Source organism: Mustela nivalis (assembly GCF_964662115.1).
Source record: "Mustela nivalis genome assembly, chromosome: 1".
Classification (NCBI taxonomy): Eukaryota; Metazoa; Chordata; class Mammalia; order Carnivora; family Mustelidae; genus Mustela; species Mustela nivalis.
The window spans coordinates 164890163-164905763 of NC_139020.1; the positions used below are offsets into that span (position 1 = coordinate 164890163).

Below are 15601 nucleotides of genomic sequence, written 5' to 3' on the forward strand. Positions count from 1 at the left end.
CTTAGGACACACGGGCTCACCCTTAGTTTCTCCGTGTATAACACGGGAGAGGGCATCATACCAAACTGGTGGAGGCATTGGGTTATAACAGTGATGGGTGGGAAGATGCCTTGCAGTTTTTACTCTGGAACCTACCTCCTCACTCTGAGAGCTCATCTAAAAACTCAGAGACTGGCTCAGATGTCCCCTGCCCACCCAGACATCAAGCCTGAGACCATGACTTGTCTCTAGTTGCCTATTAAAGTTATTGAGCACCCACTGTGTGTTGGACCTGGTGCTACATTTGCAAACATTAGCTCATGGACTTCTCACAACAACCCTGGGAGGCAGAAACTAGCTTTAACCCATTTCACAGATGGGGAAACTGAGGCTCAGAGAGGCCAGGTCACTAGCCCAGGGTCACCCAGCCAGGATGTGGCAGAGTGAGGATTTGAACCCCGGCATGTGTGATTCTAGAGCCTGTGTTCTTTAAACCCCAATATGACAAGGCCTCCCTTAGATCCTCTTTGTTCTGTGCCCTCCTCTTACCAGTGGGGCCTCCGTCCTTCCCCCAAGGGCCTTGTGCTCTGCACAGGGACACCATGGGAGGGCTTTCAAGGACTTGTGTCTCCCTTCTCTTCTTCCTCAAGATCGTGACTTTAGAGCCTGTCCCCTAACAGTGGTGTAGGGGGCTTTGAAGTCCCGGAATAACAGCAAAGGGCAGCAGGTCAATTTTCCTGCCTGTCCTGTCCATAGGGAGGCCATTCCTCAGGCTATTTGTAGAAACATTTTGGCCTGGCCTGGCACCTGCAGCCTTCCCTGGCACCCTGGTCCAGGTGGACAGAGGTCCCCAGTCTGGCAAAGAGATGGGAGTAGGGGCAGCTGCAGAGAGAGAGACCAACAGGGACTGGGTAGTGAGGATGGGAAGGGGAGAGGAGGCAGCAGGAGTGTGCAGAGGAGAGAGCCACCTGTGAGAGTTGGGTGAGAAAGAGGAGAGAGCACTCGGAAGGGGGAGGGGGGAGGGGAGATGAACTGTTGAAGACTGGAGGATGAGGAGAAGGATGAGGGCTGTTGGAGAAAGAAGGGGTCTCAGATAGTAGACAAGAGAGGAGCTCACAACAATCCCCTTTGAAGGTACAAGTGCTCACCAACCAGATGTCAGTGACAGATTGTTCCACTGCCTGGCACTGGCCAGGGCCCAGGAGCCGAGTGGAAAATCTAATGAGAATTCCAGTCTTGCTGCCAGAGCCTGGGAGACCCCACTGCTGCCAACCAGGCTCTCTTTAGGTTCCTTGGGGTTCTGGGGACTGGAGCCAGGTTTCCACTATCCCCTTAGCTCCCCACACCCAGCGAGGGCACGGCTCCCTGTCCTAGAGAACCACAGGCTCTCCTAGGTAGGGAGAAGGATCTAGGGCTCAGACCCAAAGCAGATATCTTCTAGGTAGGTCAGCAGAATCTTATTCTATGCTTCCTTGCACTGGAAGCTTGTTTTCCCCCCAGGGCGGCCCAATCCCTCCCAGGACAGTTCTAGGAAGTGAGGTTGAGCTGTATGTAATGAATGAGCCGGAGTTAAACTAGAAAAAGAAGGGAGAAAATGTGCTCCAAGAAGGACCAGCAATGCAAAGCCCCTCTGCTGGGCCAGCACGCAGTGGGGCAAAGTCTGAAATTCAAAAGAACCCCGGGGCGGGGGTGGGGGGGTGCTTCAAGGAGGGGGTTGGTGACAAAAAAATGAATCTGGAGGGGGAGCGGGGGCACGTTCCTGCAGAGGTTTCTAGGCAAAGTGTGGGGTTCAGTCTTTATCCCTGGAGTAATGAGGAGGCCTTGATGGTTAAAGCTGGGGGCAGGGAGATTGGCTGTTGGTGGTAGTGTCAGTATTCAGATTTGCATTTCAAGAATATCCTTCAATCTTTTGCATAAAAATGGACCAAACAGGACCAGAATGACAGCAAGGAGTCTAGGGAGGAGGCTCCTGAGGTGATCTGGGCACAAGACAATGGGGGCTTGGGGCTGGGGGCTGGGGCTGGGAGCAGGGAGCAACAGGGGTATGGAGAAGCAGCCAGATTGCTGACCTATTAGAGAGTAGAACAGCCAGGTCTCATGTAGGAATGGGGCTGGTGGGGGATGGAGTTTGGGGCAGAATTGCCTGATGTCAGAACCACTGACCCTCACTGAATAGTGTCTCGGAATATTGATACTTGGGCCTATCCCGGCATGATAGAGTTCAGATCTCTAAGGATGAAGTCCAGAATCTTCCTTTTAAAAACCTACTTCTGGGTTATTCCAAGAATCAATCCATCTGCCATGGGCAATGGCCTAGAGTTTGGACCACTCTGAGTCCACACCCCATTGTACAGAGGAAGACTCAGGTCCCCGGGGCAGGGGAGGAATACTTTCCAGGACCACACAGGACTGGCATAGTAGAAATAACTAGCAAAAGGCATCTGATACACAATGCCCATTTATGGTGTCCCTTCAACCTGGTGAAGAATCCAGAGCATGCTGTGGGATGGTGAGAAGCACAGGCTTTCCTTCACAATGACCTTGGTTCAAATTCTGACTTTGCCAATCTGTAGTTGGGTGATGCTGGGCAATTCACCTCACCTCTGTTAGCCTGTGGGTCCTCACCTGCACATGGACACAAAACACATGCTTCAAAAACAGCTATGGCATTTGCACTTGAGAAGGTGCCCGAGGCACCTGCATGTGCAAAGTAAGGGAAGCTCTCATTATTAAAGTTCAATCCCACCCTGCCAAGGACAGCCTCAAGTACAGGCAGAGGCAGGAACAATCTATGTGTGTGTGTGTGTGTGTGTGTGTGTGTGCGCGCGTGCACACGCAGGTGCGCATGGACATATGTGTGTGAATGGGTGTGTTTTGAAGAGTTGCTTCCCCTGACCCAAACCACGTCCTACCTCCTAGTGACCTATCACAATGTCTAAAAGCCCACCATTAAAGCCACATTTCCCTGGGCACAATTTTGTTTAGTGCCTTTTCTTTTCTTTCTTTCTTTCTTTTTTTTTTTTTTTTAAGCACAGGCGAATTTTGCCGTGGAGTAAATAGAGGCCAGGGAGAGGGAAAGTGACCTGCACCAAGTCCGATGGGCGGTAGAGGCAGAATGAGGACCCCAACCCAGGGAGGCTGCACCACTCACTGGGGGTGGGGTGGGGGGTGGGTGTGGGAGCATGTACTCCCCACAGAGCCTGGGGAGGGGGCTGAGTGATGCGTTCTCCATAATCAAGGCGCAATCAGCGCTAATCAGCGTGTTCTTGAAATAGACCCAACTGGATGGGGGAAGCGAGCAGCCGCCTGGGTTTGTATAGCGGCAATCAGAGGGAGGCAATTTTAGATCCGCGGGAGAAACAGCCCTTTGTCCAGGGACTCTGCCGAGCGCTTTGGAGCCCACTGCAGCTTGGAAATAAAAAACGCTGCATGGGGGCTGCAGCTGCCTTGGCCCAGGAAGGGGGGCATTCATGCAATGGGGCCAGATGCCTCCTGGGTGAGGTCCTAACTCTTTTGCACCTTGGCTGGGCACCTACTATGGGCTGAGTGCATGGACAGCTTCCATTTTTTGCCCTGCTTTCATTGCAGGGGGAGGAATGGAGGTTCAGAAATGGTCGGGCTTTGCCCTAGGTCACTGGGCTGTTAAGTGTCATAGCTGGGGTGGGAATTGAGTCTGTCTAACTCTAAATTTTGTGCCTATTCCTTTTATGGGGTAGATGGTACCATCAGGCTATAGGAGACATCATCTTAGGTTAAGCCAACAGCCTAATGAAATTCCCAAATCTTGCAAAAATCTCTAGGCTTGAGGATTCTTGGTCCCAATTTGCAGATGAGGGAAATTGAGGCTCCAAGAAATGAAGGGACACACTGAAGGTCACCCAGAGGGTGTGTGAGTGGTAAAGCCAGGATTCAAACCCACATTTGTGAAATGCCAGAGCCCACCACTTGAAATCACTAAGCTCTGAGCTTCTTCAAAGACCCATCCCCTGCCACCACCTCCAGGAAGCCTTCCCTACTACCTCTGGGGCCACCATCCTCTCCCCTTTGATTGATGCTTAGTTATCATGGAACTGGGTGGGTATGGCTGGGTGGTAAACTTTGTGGGGTTTTTTTGGTCACCCGGCATCTTTTCCTCTTCTGTTGGTAACAGTGCCTCCCGATTTCCTTTTGGGGTGGTAACTTTTGGGCAGAAAGAAAGCTCCCTGACAGAGGCTGTGAGTGAGGTGGGAAGCACTCTGGTTCAGGTCCACCCAGCCAGGAGCACAAGGTGTGAAATGCTTTATTATAAGAAGAGAATGCATGGAAGGTGTGCAGGCAGGCCAGGCAGGAGGTCACAGTGATGGCCCAATTGATGGTGAGTGGTTCAGGGCAGTGGCTGAGATGGAGGACAGTGGATGGATTTGAGAGAATTTGATGAGGAAGAACCAAGGAAACTCACTGACTGATGGAAGGAGGGGAGTGAGGAGGATTTCTCACTTGACTAGCTGGCCCTACACTCAGTCATCCTTGATTCCTTTTATACCCCACTTCTAATCCACTAGGAAGTCTCGTTAATTTGCCTTCAAAATAAGCCCAGAATCTGATCATGCCCTCTCTTTGCTGTCTCCTCTGGTCCAGCCAGCATCATCTCTTGCCTAGACTAGAACAGTCTCCTACTGGTCTCCTTGCTTCCACTCAAGTCCACCACTGTAGCCAGAAATTCGTATTAAAACAAATCAGGTTACGTCCTTCAGCTCAATACCCTCATCTCACATCTACACCAGCCTCCCAAGTCCTTTGTCATCTGCTGCCCCACCTCCCTTACCTCACTTTAAAATTTTCCCTTTGCTCACTTTGCTTCAGCCACCCAGGTCTCCTCGCTTCTCTGGGAACACTGCAGAGAACCTCTCACCCCAGGGCCTTTGCCCATGCTGCTTCCTTTGCCTGGTCGCTCTTTTCCAGGAAATCACAGGCTCTGTCCCTCACCTTCTCAGTGAGGATTTCCCTCATCCTATGTAAAATTCCAACCCTAACCCATAGTTCCTCTTCCTCCCTATACCTTTGTTCCTTTATTTTTAGCCAGATCATTTATCTTCTGCTATATGATATATGTTTACTTTTTAAAAAGGTCATTGTTTTGTTCTCTCAATAGAACTTCTTGAGGGCAGGGTCATAGTGATTGCTAAATCATATTTGCTAAATGAAGGAAGTTGGAGAATGATGGTGTCATTTATTGAGACTAGGAGGGATAGACTGGGGGGGAGGTATGGGAGTTAGAGGAGGCATTCAATTGAGAAAATGGAGTTTGAGAGGCCCCAACAGACACCCAACTGGAGATGCCCAGGAGGCAGTAATAATCTCATCTGGCAAATAATCCTAGCTTCCTCACCATTGAGGGAGCATGTGTAGTTACGATGGGGGGTGGGGTCTGATGAGATAAAAAGCAGTGGCAGTAATTAGCACATAGTCAGCTCTCAACCAAGGGTGGCTGCCTTGCTTATCTGCTTCTTTTTCTCCTCACACAGCTGCAAGAGCTTCCTGCAATGCTTGAAGATGTTGGAATGCCTGGACCACCTGGAAATGTGGAGAATATGTGGCCCAGTGGAGAGGTCCTGCTCCATTTGCTTCTCCTTCATTCTGAGGCTCAGAATCCCCAGGGGAGGCTGGAGCCAGAGGACTGGAGGAGTTTTTGCAGTGGCGACACACCCCCTCCCTTCTCCCGCTCATCATTTCTTCCAGCCACATCAGAATAATTTCTCATTGCTCCGAGTCTTCATTTGTAACCAACCTCCAAGTGGCGAGGAGAGGATTTTTAAAAATAGCTTTATTGATTTTATTTTCTTGGAATATAAAAGCAATAGATGTTCTTTGTTAAAGAAAAATTAGACAGTACAGAAATAAAGGAGAAAATAAAAATCAGCCCAAATTTTATCATCTAGAGATAATCATCATCTTATTTCATTGTTTAGCCTTCTCACCTCTATTCTATATTTTTGTGTCCCAGTGTGTTGGGGACAGGAGTTGAGGGATGATAGAGGAAAGTAGGGGTTGGGGGGAAACTGAGCAGGCACAGGCAGACCCTGGCTGACAGGGCCTGTGTAATTGCTGGTACATGGTCAGGGCAAAACCCACAGCCTGGCCCAGAGGCTCAGTCAGTCCCTGAGGGGCTGCCCTGCCCACCGCATACCTTATCATCATTGTATATTCACCTAACTATGACTCCAGGGAATGTGAATATTTTCACTAATCATTTTTCCTGTTCTTTTGGAGCTCTATAAAACAAAATGTCATAGAGCCACTGTCTCGTTTAATTCTCAGAATAACCGAATGAGAGAATTCCTGTGATTAGCCCCATTTTACAGATGCGGAAACTGAGACCCAGGGAGGCAAAGTAACTTTGTCTAAGGCTGACAGAGAATAGAGAACTAGGACATAGGTCTCCTGATGCCAGTGGGGGCTCTTCTGATGTCATCCTGAGAAAAGTGACACAGAAGAACAAGATTCTATGTGTCAGCCACATAGAATTATGGTCTCATTTAATTCTCTCAGCATCCCTGCCAAAAGGCCGCTATTCTGTCCATTTGCTCAGATGAGGAAACTATATTCAGAGTCACTTGCCTAAGGCCATAGAGCCACTAGTGGGGAAGTTGAGAACTGAAAGCAGGTGTGCCTGGCTGTTGGGGTAATACTTCGAACAGGAGCAAGGGATAGGGCAGGGTGAGAAGGGTGAATTGCATCCTTTTGTCAAGGGCAGCCTCTTTGTCCCTCATCTGGGCATCTAGAGAGGGCCTAGTAGTCCTGTGGTCCCAGCTCCAATTCTGACCTCACTACTCAGAGCCTGGACCCTGGGGAGGGGGCTTGGGCTTACCAGCAGCGCCACCTGGTGGCTGATTTGCTGCTACCAGAGTCTGCCTGAGCCCCGGGCTCCAGGTGGGAGGGCCATAAGGAGGGAAGGGAGGCCCAGGGTCCACTCTTCCCTGCTAGAGACTCTGGGCCACCCCAATAGCCACCTGGTATAGAGAAAAAACTAAGAGCTTTGGATTTGATAGACCTGGCTTTGAATTCCAACCCAGTCTATGTGACCTTGGTTAACTCCTTCCCCTACCTCTCTGAGCCTGTTTCCATGCCTGTAAAATGGGAATAAATTGGAATTGCTGCAGCTGTGTTCATTGCGGAAAATACCTGAACCTATCCCAGGTACATGGTAGGTACTGAATAAATGATACTTGAGGTGATCAATGATACTTGCCTGCTCTACTATTTCCTCTGTCCCTTCTCTCCACTGTCCACACATCAGGCCCGGACCCCCCTACTGGGCCCAAGCTCCCGCTCAGACCAGACTCCCAGAGCTGGTTCTTTCCAGAAACGCTGGCTGTGGAAAGATACTCAAAAGGAAGACAAAGGAAATTCCATGGAGATCAGAAAAGCCAAGCGTTGGCTGGTTGGCACATCCAGGTGTGGGATCTCTGGGTAGAGTCAAGCCTGCTCCACTCTTGTGAGATGAAGGTCATGGAGTCCTGTGCCCAGGCGCAACTTGCCTGCTGTCTCCTGAGGTTTGCAGCTCTGGCTGGGCCTCCCCATCGCTGCCAGGCAGGCCCTCTTGGTCCTCAGTCCCTTGTCACCGCATCTACACTGTCCATGCGCCACCTCTAGGAGGATTTCCAAGTTCCTGTCCTCCTCTCCTTCACTTTCCTCAAGGCTGCATCCTGCAGGGTGCTCCTCAGATACTGCTTCCCATAGTGACCCTAAGTACCCCCGGAACTCTGCATGGCTCCAGTGCCCCCTGTAATGACCAAGGGCTGTAATATATTTTTACAGCTTTTGATGATCCCCAGCAACTCTGAAGTGCCTCCCCAATAAACCTGGAGCTCCCATACCCACCCTCCAGTATGCTCAACGCTTCGTAATTCCTCAAGGGCTGTCTCTCATTGCTGGCTCCACGTAATTCTGGCTCCTCACTCAGGACCTCTCAATCTCTCCTACAGGTCTCCAGGGTTCTAATGGTCCTTTCCACTCTCAGTGCCTCTCACTAGCCCCAAATATCCCTTTGTCCACCTCAGAGAGCCCTGGTGACCGTCTATCATTTCTGGGATACCAAGGAGGCTCCCAGAGGTCCCTGGTGTCCAAAAGATTATTCAAGGGTCCTCGAGACTTTCCGACCTTCTCCACCTGGTCTCCACCATCTGTTTCTCCATGGCCTGCAATGATTCATCAGTGCTGATGGCTGTGATGGCCACTGGAGGCTCCCAAAAGTGGTCTGTGGAAAGTGCATGGGACTTGGAGCCAGAGCCCCATGGGGCCACTACCACAGCTCTGCTATTAACTGGCTCTGGGACCTTGGGCAGCTAACTCAACTTCACTCAGCCCATTTCTTTATTGGTAGAATACGAACACCTTGCCAATCCACAAGGTGACTGAGGGCAAGATAATACATAAGAAGGGACCCAGCATGATTTCCAGCACTGAGTGGGTCTTCAGTGTCTGTTGATTCCCTTTCCAGTGGCTCCCCATTCCAGGGCCAGCCAAGCACTTGTTCATTGAAGGCCCTGTTCCGTGGAGCACCCACTGTGTCACACCAGATACCATCCTTGATAAGCAGGATGTTACCTAAGCCCCTTTCTCTGAGAGAAGAGGGAGGGGCTACCCTCACAGCTGGTAAAGTTGCATGAGGGCTTATAAAAGTAGACCAGGGATGGAGAAATTTTAGTTTCTGCCATATTTGCTTAAAGACATTCTTCTGCCTCTACCTTTGCTTAGGCCGTTCCCTCCTCTCAAATGCTCTTCCCTGCCTGGTGAAATCTCCCTGTCCCTCAAGGTGCAGCTCAAGTTCCATATCCTTGGTTAGGTGGTTGGGTACCTGGGCTCTATTTAGAACCAGCAAACATTGGTTCAGCCCAGCTTCTCCACCTACCAGGAGGTCTATTTGATATCATTTTGGAGACAAATTATTTAGCATCTAAACTTCAGTTCCTCCATATGAGAAACGGATAAATAACACTTTCTTCTTAGATTTGTTGTAAGGCTCCGATGAGGTAATGCAGGTGTGATACCTGGAACATAATAGCTGCTCAGTAAATAGTCCTTTTCTTCTGCTTGGCACTCCTGAGCACTCAGTCCTTGGCACATTCTGCCTGTAGTTTCTCATGGTTCTGATGCGTCAGCTGACCTGGAGGCTCTGAGAAAAGTGCATGTGTATCTCCTACAACATGGATTTTATCCAGAAGTGAGAGGCAGAGGAGGCCAAGAGTTGGCAACAGATTGACTTGGCTTCCTAAAGGGTAGCAAGATGTCCAGGTCAAGGGCCCATTTGATTTTTAACAGTCTGAGAAGATGCAGAGGGCTTCTAGGGGGATCTTGAGCCAGCTAGGTTTCCTCCCTGGGTCTTATTTTCTTCGCCTTTCTCCCAATGGCTAAGTTGAGGCCTAGAACAATGGACAGACTTGCCCAGAGCCACACCACAGAACTCAAACTGGCTGGAGAAGGCTGAGACTTGGAAGGAAGAATGGCTTCTGCATGCATTTACCCCTGTCCAGAGAAGTGTGGACACCTGTCCTCTTGATCTAGAGGAGCAGGACATTCAAGGAAAAGAAGAAGCCTGTTGAATACATGACCTTTTCCAAAATTTGCAGCCATCAGCAGAAAATGTCAGGTCTTTGGTGCCTGACTCCCACTGCCCCCCACCCCACCCAAAATCAGAGGAAAATCTCCTAGGTCTGAAGTAGCCTTTGACTTCACTTCCTCTGCTCTGGTTATTTGCAGTGCCTAATAGAGCTAGACTGCAGAGTCCTGCCTGGCCAGCAGGGTCACCAGCATACACTGCACCTTCCAGGGTCTACTGAGTAAAATAATGCCATAGGTTACCATCTATAAGCTTAAGCACCCATCAATCAGATTTCCTGGGAATGAGGGAGACCCACATTTCTGTGACCCAGCCTCTTTGGGTCTTGATGCTTTGTACCACTTTGGACACGAGGAGGGAATAGTGGCAAACAGGTGATTGTACCAATCCCCACGGCTCTATGAAGTTTTGAAGTTCTCAGGGACCCTCTGGGGATCAGAGATTTTCTGAACCTGGAACTCTGTAGGATGCCTTCCCTATGAGCAGATGTTACCATCTCAGAGTGCGAGAGGTCAAGATAGTTTCTGGTGGATCCCGAGATCAGGGATTTGAAGTAGAAGAGTCAACCACACAGGAACAAGCAGATGCTGTGTGTAATGATCGTACTGTTCCACGGACTGGCAGGACAAAACATACTTTGTTGTCCCAAGGAACTCTTTGGAAATTGCAGATGCAGATTTAGAGATTTCTGCCCAAGTTCTAAGCAATGCTACACTTTTAGAGCCTGGGCACTATTGGTTCAGGACGATGATAACCAATGTGAATACAAAGCTCTACCAATCCTACTCAGAGCTCTTCATAATCTTCATAATCACCCTCACAGGATCTTCATAATCTTCACTCCTGAAACAGGAGCTACTATCTTCTTTGTAGAGATGAGAAATTTGAGGCTGGCAAGGGCAGAGGGTGGAGCCCAAATCAGGACTCCACGCTTCCAACCTCAATGTCTTTCCACCCCACCTTGTCTGCCTCAGACATGCAGGTCTCCCTAGCAGGTCGGGCCCATGAGCTTTGCGGCAGCCACTGTGGCCATGACGAGGCAGCTGCTGCCTTCTTTGGGGCTCACAGCATGAGACACAGAAAGGCAGAGTGATTAAGAGACCGGGCTTTGAGTTCAGATAGACCCAATTTCTCTGTGCCTCAACCTCCCCTATCTGTAAAGTGGGGGACGTAATGTAAAATGGGGAGATGCCTGCTTTATGGGATTGTTTTGAAGAGTAAAGAGACAACTTCTGTAGAGCACCTAGCATCCAGCAGACATTCAATGTATGCTGAGCACATGGAAGGAAGAAGTGTGGGCTCCTGAAACACCCCTGGCTGCTTCTAATTTATAATCCTGAGTTGAAACTACGACTTCCAGGGATGGGACCAAGAGGGTTTTGCAGATAAATCATGCATGTGATAAAACACAGGAAGGACAACTCAGCGAGACCACTCTGCTAGGAACCGCCACACACAGTTTGTTCATTCCTTTAATTTTTAAAAATGAGTAAGCAGACAATCGTGTGCCCTTTGAATACCCAATAAAAACGTTCATTATGTAAAACAGTACAACCTTTTTCATTTTTTAATAATTCTGTAAATATCTCAGAAAGGATGTATTGTTTCTAATGAATATCAAAAAAGTCACCACAATGACATTTCCCCTGCCCCCACGTTTCCCTCCCCGCCCTGCCCCAAGTTGCCCAAATACTAGTAGGAAATTACAAAAAACAAAGAGCAAAAGCCCTCCCTCCACCCTGCCCCATGAGTAGTGTTAAGTGAGTGAAATGTTAAGTGCCACAGGTACAGTGCAGTGCATCCCATCCCTAGTGAGGCTTCAGAGCTGTAGGTGGAGAACCGGTAGCAGCAGCAGTGGGGACTCTCTCTCCCCGGCACCTGGTGGGAGAGAGCAGACGAGGACAGACACAGCAGAAGGCTCAGCATGAGGCCCGATCCTCCTGGGTCCACTTCCTGGGTCCACCAGATTCGAGAGCTCAGGGAGAGCCAGGCAGTCCTGGGCAGTGTGTGCAAAAGGGGGCCCAGAAGCAGGCATCCCAGCCTACCTCAGAGAGGGCACTGGGCCTCCTTTCTAACAAACTCAGGCTTCAGAAGGGGGCTGGCCAGACCAGAGAAGCTGTCTGTTTGGAAAGCTTCAGATGAATCAAACATGTGTGTTCCCTACAGGAAACTAAGGCCTTGGTTTAGAGTAAGCTCTGGTTTCCACCAAATAAAACTGGAGACATAAAGGAAAGGGGTAAAGATTGTACCTTCCCAGTTCCCAAATAACTCAGAATCTAAGACAAAAGGCCAAGGAAATCCAGTTAGAGAGAGAAGTCAGGCAGAGAGGTCTGAGGCAGCATTGGCCTCACCCCCACCAACCCCAGGCCTGCACAGAGGGAGAGGTGGGAGCCCAGTTCTCTCCTCCAGGATAAGGGCTGAGGCTTCTCAGCGCCCCCGGTGAGAGGTGCATGTAGGATAGCTCCCAAAAAATGGGTAGGGAGAGAAGGTTCCGCTGGTGATAAGGAGGAGGATGGGGAAGACTAAGAGGTAGCAGGAAAGCAGGAGAGAGAAGAGGGCAGAGGATATAAGAGAGAGAGGAAGTGGCAGGCAGATGAAGGGGCCAGAGGACAAAACCAGGCTCTAGGCCCTAATGGGGTTCTTTCCCCTGGAAAGCTGGTAGAAGGTCCTAGACACAGATCCTGATTGAGGCAGCAGCAACGGCAGGACAGACAGCTGCAAGGGAATAGCAGCTGCTTCCTGACCCCGAAAACCAGCATCCAGGTGACTCCAGTCAGCCCCATGAAAATGGAGAGGCAGACATGACAGGGAGAGCAGATGGACAGGACAGGAGGAGCCTTGTCACGGGGGCTGAGGACCTGGCCAGACTCCAGAGAATGGAGCCACTCACAGATGCATCAACCTAGAGTTTAAGGGGAAAATGCCACATCATTTCCATGAAAAATTTGATTTTAAATAAGCAGGGGGGAGCCTTCAGAACACTTAAAGGTCAAGGTCAAGGTCAGGCCTGACAGCCAGCAAGACATAACAAGCGAATCCCCAAGAGACCTGGCCAGGTCAGGAAGGACCTCAGAGATCACTTGATTTGGTCCTCTCCATTTAGGAAATGGGAAAACTGAGGCCCAGGGAAGGGATGGGAGCACCCAAGGTCACTTAGTGGGATCAGGGCAGAAAGATCACTTTCTCTTCTCTGACACAGCCTTGCTGTCTGCAAACCCACTGCTAAGAGGTTGGGGATGGCAAAGGCAGGATTTGAAGGCAAAACTGTCCCTGGAGGCATGAAGAGGGGCAGCTGTAATGGTCAGGGAGGAACATGGGACATGGACAGGTCAGCTAAAGGGCTGACAGAGATCAGGCATCACTCCCACCCCACCTGCCCCACAGCCCAAGTATAAAAGTTTGACCATATGATACAACTTCTCCCTAACCCCTAGAAAACATTGGTTAAAACCATCCTAGCACGGAAGACTCTGCTAGTCCCTGTACAGTATTATCTCTTCATAATGTTACTTACATGATAACTGGGGGCAAGGAGGGGAATGGGACTTTAAACCAGAGTGTACATGGCCACCTTAAAATTAACTTGTTAATAAATCCTGTGCAAAACAAGCAAGCCTCTATCATTAGGTGAAGTACGTGTCTCAGGTATTCATTTATACACATGGGGTCGGGGGAGGGAAGAAAGGAGAGGCATCCGAGGTGGCAGGTGTGGCTCAGAAGTGTGTCTCCTTCTCTGTGATGGCTGCAATGGTCCCATCGCCCTTGAGTTTGGCGTCACAGTCATTAACCATCACCGTCCGTGGGCCTGCCCCAAGCTTGCCCCGCATTTTCAGATCAGCGCTGGGGATGGTCAACTTCCGGAATTTCTATGTGATTAGAAAGGAGAAGAACTGTCTGAGAGGGACTGCCAGGGTCCGGGTGCCTGGCTCGGCCTCTCCCAACTGCACGGGTGGATACTGCAGGCCACAGAACCATCGAGACCAAGGTCTGGGCCTCTGCACTGTTACTTAGAGCTCTGTTCTGCATGATGAACTGACCTCCCTGGTCTCAGTTTCCTCCTCTGGGAAATGGGAAGGACAGAGGTACCCACTCCTGGGATTTGCTGAGGAGTGAGGTGATGGCTTACAGAAATGCTTAGTACTGTCCCTGGCCGACTGCAGGTATAACTGGGGCTGATGGCCTCACCTCTCCCTCCACGGGAGACAGCTGTTTGGCTTTGAATCTCTGCTTGGCCTCTCACTAGCTCTGTTAGGCAGCTCACATAACCTCTAGGAGCTGCATTTTCCTCTTCTGTGGAATGGGAGAACAATACTGGCCTGAGAGGGGTGTTGCAGGAGTGATCTACAGTACCTCTGGCCCTGTTTCTGTGATTGCCGGGCAAATGGGTATGCTTCCCACAAAGACGATGTTATCATGGGGCCACTATCTAGGGGAATATGTGGTGTGTGCTGTGTGCTCCTTTTGCCATGCATGGAGATGGAAACATCAGCGCAGCCATGGTGGCCCCATGCTGCCTGGCAAAGTGGCCAGCCTTAGGCTGGGCACAGATGGTGTGGCTGTCATCCCTACTGTACCAGGGAAGGAGTAGAGATCACAGGCAGACTCCTGACGCAGGCTTCTGCTGTCACAGTGCTGCCTGGGGCCCCACACCTCAGGTCCACGGACATCCTGCAGAATCCATCAGGGGAAGGCACTGGACCAGGACTTAGGAGGTCTTTTCTGGGCATAAACCCTTTCCCAGGAAGCCTGGAAAGACTTTTGAAGGTCTGATTTTTCATGATCAAGGTTCTGTCTTCTCTTCCAGATGCTGCCACGACTAAGAGCCCAGGTGGGATTACCAGGCCAAATCTCCCAGGCTGAACACTTTCTGTGTGCCAGGTACCATGCAGGAGAGGATTGAGAGCATGGGCTCCAGAGCTGGGTGCTTGGGTTTGAATTCCAGCTCTGTCACTTCACTGGGGCAAGAAACTTAACCTCTCTGTGCCTTGGTTTCCTCATCTGTCAAAGAGAACAAGGGCACCTGCCTCTTGGGATTAACACGAGGCTCAGATCAGCTGACCTTTCCACAGATTAGCACAGATTATCCACCTTCACAGCAGTTCTCTCAGGTAAGTACCATTGACCCCCTTTTTCCATCCAGATCCTTTCTTTCAGCTGTCAGAACCTTCTGGAAAGCTGAACTAACTGGCACAAGTTTCCTCAGTAAGCAAGGCCTGGAAATCAGTTCTGCTGTCATTTATAAACCTTGCTCTCTGTGGTGGCAGATGCGTGAGCTCAGGGAGATGGAAGAAGCTTAGGAAAGTAGCCTCTCCTTCCACCTGCCCACCTGACACTGGGCATTCCTGAAAACCAAAGGCCACTGGATGTCTGGGCAGGGGCCTGCAGGAACCAAGGACATGGTTTGGTTCCAGATCAGAACTGACTGCCCTTGACCTAAATTCCCTGCAGGAGCCAAGGAAACTTTCCCAGGGGGTATGGGCATGCTTGAGTAAGAGACTTCTTCTCAGCTTGGTCCTCCGGGCTGGATATGTGGCTTTTTTCCTGGATCTTTGGCCGTCCCGTGGGCAGGCAGGCTGGGTGAAGCCCTGAGCTAGCACTCATGTTTGGGTGTTTGCATACACATCCACTCCCATCTCCCTGTGGCCTTGTTCTGGAAGAAAAAGGTGAACCCCTGAGATCTCTGGAGGGTACCCAGTCCGAGCAGGGGAAGGAGATAGCAAAACTCAGGTGACAAGAGCTCAGAGCTTCTGCTCTGCCACTCCAAGGCTGTGTGCCCTTAGACAAGTTGCTTCACTTCCCTGTGCTGCAGTTTCCTCCTCTGTGAAGTGGGGGCAGTAAGAGTCTCCACCTCACAGGACCGCTATGAGGGTTGAATGGCATCACAGCTGAAACAGAACAGTGTCTGGCACACAGCAGTTTGCTCAATGAGTGAGATACTGACTCAAACCATGTGACGTGCCAGCAGGTGGGAAAGGAGAGTAAAGAGCCTGTGAGTGCTCTGGAGTAGGACGGTGCGGCTTACCA

General features: G+C 50.4%; 1 protein-coding gene across 1 annotated transcript in view; it reads right to left on the reverse strand.

Annotated features, from left to right (window-relative positions):
• Positions 1-13210: 13210 nt before the first annotated feature.
• The window catches only part of SLC6A11 (solute carrier family 6 member 11), a 124822-nt gene continuing 122431 nt past the window's right edge, over positions 13211-15601 (reverse strand). Inside the window, exon 14 of the mRNA XM_082683695.1 lies at positions 13211-13443. Within this exon, the coding sequence (XP_082539821.1) occupies positions 13291-13443 (153 nt within the window). The 3' untranslated portion in view covers positions 13211-13290. The remainder of the gene's footprint in view (positions 13444-15601) is intronic.